The sequence below is a fragment of the Peromyscus eremicus genome, unplaced genomic scaffold (genome assembly GCF_949786415.1).
Source record: "Peromyscus eremicus unplaced genomic scaffold, PerEre_H2_v1 PerEre#2#chr22_unloc_1, whole genome shotgun sequence".
NCBI classification, from domain to species: domain Eukaryota; kingdom Metazoa; phylum Chordata; class Mammalia; order Rodentia; family Cricetidae; genus Peromyscus; species Peromyscus eremicus.
In genome coordinates, this window is record NW_026734286.1 from 8,160,985 (window position 1) to 8,167,050 (window position 6,066).

Below are 6,066 nucleotides of genomic sequence, written 5' to 3' on the forward strand. Positions count from 1 at the left end.
TCCCCCTAGAAGTCAAGGAAACATGGAAGCTGGACAGGACAATTGGTCTTAGACATTAATCTTATTTATCCTGTATATCTTGCAAATGTAATTGTATCCTGGAAACTACAACTGTACTGGTGTTGGCAATTGTCATTATATTCTGTTTCTGATAAAATTATAAAAAGTCTGAATGTCAATAAAATTGTCACAGCCTCAGTCTTGCTGTGACCACTCCAACCAAGCTGATTTGATTCCTCATAGTCATATTAGGTAATCTTGGCCTGATAAGTAATTGTGGGCACTTAGAATAGGCTCTCCTAATACATCATCCAAATATAATTCAAAATTAGATTGATTAGTAAATTACTCACCCAATGCTTCATGGTCTTTTTCAGAAAATGGAGGATATATATCTAAAGGAGGCTTCAATAATAAAGGTGATGGAGCTATTACCTGCATAGATGTTGGTGATTCCATCTTTACTTTCAACTTTGCCTCAAAAGGAAAAATTGCCTTTTTTTCCTCTTTGATGAATTTAAAAGTGTGATCATAAAGTTTATATTGATTCATATTGAGGCAGACTAAAGTCTCATGCAATAGCCAATTCTTTGAGAGCTCCAGATAATTTATACTCTGTGAGTTAAGGAAAGTCACAAAAGTAAAGTTCTCATGAGTTCAAGCTGTATACAATGAAAAAACAAGCCACATGGGAGAAAAAAATGTTCCATACAGCCATACAAAGGCTAGCTTAACATTTAAAGGAATAAAAACAGCAAGCAATAAGAAGTAATATGAAGTAACCTCTCACTCCTTTTTGCTATATTAGGAGGGGCACAAAACCACATTCCAAGAATAATTCTGTGTTTTGAAGAAACTGAGGTCACATGACTTGATTTCATTGCTTGGCATGTTCAAGCATTCAAAATTCTCCTCACATGACTTCATTCCAGGACAGTATTCTGACAATGCACACAAAAATTAATTTTATTTTAATTAAAAATAACACATACACGAAGAAATCCTTTTTTAAAATATGGAGTTGCAACACATACAAACATATAAATACATACATACACATATACATGATTTTATATAAATATATATGTATATACACATTTACATCATTAGCATATCTAGTTCCAAGAAGACAGAAAAGTGCATCAAACATCCTAGACTAAGATTTACAGGTATTTTTCACCACTGATGTGGGTACTAGGAACCAAACTTAGGTACTGAATGACAGCTGTACTACTGACTCAAATCTACAGCTCCCAAAGATGCTAGTATAATGCAAAAATCAAAGAAGATTACTTCTTCTGTCTTTTATCACTAGCATGATGGAAGTCCCTGCTACAAGGTGAATGAAGAATTGAAGGGATTTCTATACCTCTGTGAATGGACTCTATACATTGCTTCTCATTTTCATTGTTAAAACAAGGAATAATTTGAGTAGAGATGAGTCCAAATTATGTTAGAGAAAGTTCAATAATGTGATATATGGTTTTTAAAGTTGATCACTTTTATTTCATGTGCAAAGATGTTTTGCCTACATTTGTGTCTCTGTGAGGGCATTGGATCGTTGGAACTGGAGTTACAGTTGTGAGCTTCCATGAGTTATAGGAATTGAACCTGGGACCTCTGGAAGAGCAACCAGTACCCTTAACCACTAAGCCATCTTTCTAGACTCCCTTTTTAGTTTTTAAGAAAGGGTGTCTCTACATAGATATAGCAATCCTGAAACTCACTATGTGGACAAGGCTACCCTCAAACTCAGAGAAATCCACCTGCCTCTGTCTCCCAAGAGCTGGATTACAAGTGTGCACCACTCTGCCCAGCAGAGAGATGTTTTAAATATTACCCATCTTTGAATCAGCCAATGAAAGGATAAGAGTTAAATAGGAACCATCATTATTTTCATGAACAATAATACTTCTTAAAATTTTCCAATGTATTAACTTCAACTATGTTCTCAACATTTTGGTTGAGTTTTTTTCTTCTTTAATTTTATCTATTTAAAAAATTTTAACTGTGTGTATACACTTGTGTCATGATGTTCATATTACCGGTCAGAGCACAAGTTACAGATGTTTGTTCTCTAGTTCTTCTATGTGAGTACTAGAGATCATACCAAGCTAGTCTCCTAAGCTGGTGTCCTAGTCATTTCATTATCAAACATTTTTATTCATGTGCTGGTGTAATGGTATGTGTATGCCATAATCCAAGTGTAGTATTAAAAAAAAACTTCTATGAGGAATATTGTTCTCACAGAGAATGAAATCAAGCTTAGCAGTAACTACCTTTAGCCACTGAGACAATTCTCTGCCATTCATTTGTGTTTCTGAGAAAGTGTTAGGAACAAGTATTTAGTCCTCAGAATAAATTACCATAATAAAAGGATGAAAACATGAATACCATTTTCATTTGTAAATAGGTTTTATTATTCAAACCATCCTATATTCCTATATTCTTGGATGACACTATGTTTACAATTTGAAAAAGAGACAATATTTTAAGATGGAGTGCTTCTACTAATCTTAATCAAGGACCAGTATGATAGCTCAGTGGGAAAAATATATGTGGAATGTAAGGTTTTACCTTATTTATTAGCATCATGGGGTTTTTCACAATTGTAAATTCTGTCATGCTTTCTAAGTTGCTGCAACATGCAAAGTCTCTACCACATTGTTTCCATCCATTGGGTTTCTCTACAGTATGACTTCTGTCATGCATTTGAAGATTACTTTTACATGCAAAGGCTTTACCACATTAATTACATTAATTGGATTTCTCTTTAGTATGCCCTCTTTCATGCCTGTGAAGATCACTTTTACGTGTAAATGATTTACAACATTTTTTACATTCATAGGGTTTCTCTCCAGTGTGACTTATTTCATGCCGGTGAAGATGACTGTTCTGTGCAAAGGCTTTACCACATTGTTTACATTTATAAGGTTTCTCTCCAGTATGACTTCTTTCATGCCTTTGAAGATTACTGCTACGTCCAAAGGCTTTACCACATTGACTACATCCATAGGGTTTCTCTTCAGAAATATTTCCTTCATGACTTAGATGATTGTTCTTTGCAAAGGCTTTATCACACTGATTAGATTCATGGGAATTTTGTCCAGTAAGACTTTTTTCATGACTATGAAAATGACTGTTCTGTCCAAAGGCTTTATCACATTGATTACACTCATAAGGTTTCTCTTTAGCATGATTTCTTTCATGGCTTTGACAATTACTATTACGTCCAAAGGCTTTACCACATTGCTTACATCGATATGGTTTCTCTCCAGTATGACCTCTTTCATGCCTGTGAAGATGACTGTTACGTGTAAAGGTTTTACCACATTGCTTACATCGATATGGTTTTTCTCCCGTATGAGTTCGTTCATGCATTTGAAGATGACAGTTACGTGCAAAGGCTTTACCACATTGCTTACATCGATATGGTTTCTCTCCTGTATGAGTTCGTTCATGCATTTGAAGATGACAGTTACGTGCAAAGGCTTTACCACATTGCTTACATCGATATGGTTTCTCTCCTGAATGACTTCTTTTATGCCTGTGAAGATGACTTTTATATGCATAGGCTTTACCACATTGATTACATTCAAAGGGTTTCTCTCCAGTATGAACTCTTTCATCTCTTTGAAGATAGCCAGGACGGGCTTTACCATGTTGATGATGTCCATGCCTTTTCTCTCTAGAATGAGTTCTGGGTATTTGATGAGGACTATGAGATACAGAGTCTTTATCCTTTTCATTAGATTCATGGGATTTTGTTTCTAAATGAGTTCTTTGTTGTAATTGTAAAGAGGAATCAGATCTGAAGGCTTTATCACGTTCATTACGTTCATTGAGATCCTCTTCATTATTGGTTGTTTTGTGTGTTTGAAGATACCTGTGATGGCTAAAGCCCTTCATACGTAGCCCACATTTATCACTTCCTTTTCCCATATGAGTATTTTCATGTCTTTTAAAAGAACTGGAAGAACTCAGAATTTTACCATACTTATTGCGTTTATAATATTTTCTTTTACTGAGAGTCAGACTACGTGTGTAAAATGAACCAGTTGGAAAACCAGTTAATTGTAAACCTGTCTCAGATTCACCTTGTCTTCTTATAGCGGGGACTGTTACACATCTTCTAATTGTTTTGGTAGAGACAGATGGACATTGCTTCTTTCCATATCCCTCACGATCACATGGCTTGTATCTAGAGTGACCGATGATATACCTATTAAAGGGAGAATAATATATAGAAGGTTTTCACATTGCACTCACACAGTTGAACGTTTTTGTTATTCATAGAGATGTGGTATAGGGATTGAGGGCTCTCTGACAACAACCTTTTTGACTCTCACAAACTGCCCCTCTCAATAAACTATGGTAAGTCACTACAAGTATATCAGTAACAATAGGTTTAACATGGACGATTTGCTTAGAAAAGGTCTTGGACGTATACTAAATCCCTAATCAATGTGTGTGACTTTTACAATACTTGAATCGTGTGAAAGTAAGTGGATGGGCAGTTCTACAAAATGGCTCTCATGGGGCCATGATTAAAACTGCGTCATCTGTTGTTTCCTTGTCTTATTTCTTAAAGGAATATTTTGTAAACACTGATCAGCTACCTGACACTGAGGTATATGCTGTTGTGAGAATTTAATAATCATCACAAAGTTGTGCTTATTTACACTGCTACTTTTCATTAAAACTTCAGGGCACAGTAAAATTTCATCAGAGGTGCACTTGTATCAGTTTACACATGAAATTTACCTTTTAAGTCTTCTAGAACTTTGACAATGTTCTTCAATATTGAGGTCTTCCCATTTGTAACCTAAAATACAGTGCCAGAAAATGAATATTACTGGAAATTGTGCAACATTTAAATTACTATTTTCAGTGAACCTTAGAACAATGCCTGATTCATTTACTATATTCTTCCTCTTACACAGTTGAAATCACAGAAGAACATGTCTCCAAAAATGGCTTGGCACCTTAAGTTTAAAAGTGAAGGAAAATTCACATTCTTACCTATAGAAGTGAGGTTCCGGTAGGTTTCCAGCATCACTTCTTTGTATAGACTCTTCTGGGAAGAATCCAGCAAAGCCCACTCTTCAGGAGTGAAGTTCACATGCACATCCTCATAGGTCACTGCATCCTAAAATGTCCCATATATGTTCATAATTGAAATGGTGAGACTGACTGAATTGCAAATGTACACTTCATTGAGAATATATTTCCATAATTCTACATGGTCATTATATTAATTCCATGTCACAGAATTTCAAATACAGTCATCAACTCACTTTACAAGGAAACATAAATGTAGGATAACACCTTCCATTTCTATGCCAATTGAATAGAATATGTCATTGAAGGAGAAATGCCTATTAACCTATACAGAGAGACATACAAACAGAGCAACACTACTGAGTATATATAAACAAGATTGTATCAAAATTATTAACTCCAGAAAATAATAGACAATATGGGTATGGTACTGCAAACCTTCTCAGGAGAAGAGACATGTGAACCTCTGTGATTTCCAGGACAGCCAAGTATACATAGTGAGACCCTGTCTCAAACAAACAAACACACAAACACAAAAACAAACAAAAAATAGATAGCACTCAGGGGCTTGTTCAAAATTCCTCCAAAAAGGTAAACATTCACTCCAATTCTGTATTTGTCTATCAAAAAACTGGAGTGACCCCATTTAAACTCTAAGACTAATATGACATTCCTACAAAAGAATGCATTTTTAAGAAGTTACTGACTGACAGATCAAAGAGTTCTCAAAAACATCAGTAAAGTAAATGCTGATCCTAAAACAATAAAACAGCAGCAACAGCAACAACAATAATGAGGTCTATAAAGATAGGCCAACAGGTAAGAAAACCTGTTGCTTTTGAAAAGGACCTGGATCAATCATCAGCACTCACTTGGAGACTCACAACCATTCAAACCTCTAGTTCAAGAGAATCCAATGCTATCAACTAATTTCAATAAACAGCAGGCACAGAAGTGGTGTACATCCATATATATAGGCAAAAGATTCATACACATATTACAAAA

General features: G+C 35.1%; 1 protein-coding gene across 1 annotated transcript; it reads right to left on the reverse strand.

Annotated features, from left to right (window-relative positions):
- Nucleotides 1-939: 939 nt before the first annotated feature.
- On the reverse strand, nt 940-5,800 carry LOC131900579 (zinc finger protein OZF-like). The gene is made up of 3 exons (XM_059251861.1): nt 5,023-5,800; nt 4,765-4,825; nt 940-4,222 (listed from the first exon to the last, which is right to left on the reverse strand). The coding sequence occupies exons 1-3, from the start codon at nt 5,054-5,056 to the stop codon at nt 2,758-2,760; spliced, it is 1,560 nt and encodes a 519-aa protein (XP_059107844.1). The 5' UTR covers nt 5,057-5,800; the 3' UTR covers nt 940-2,757.
- Nucleotides 5,801-6,066: the final 266 nt, after the last annotated feature.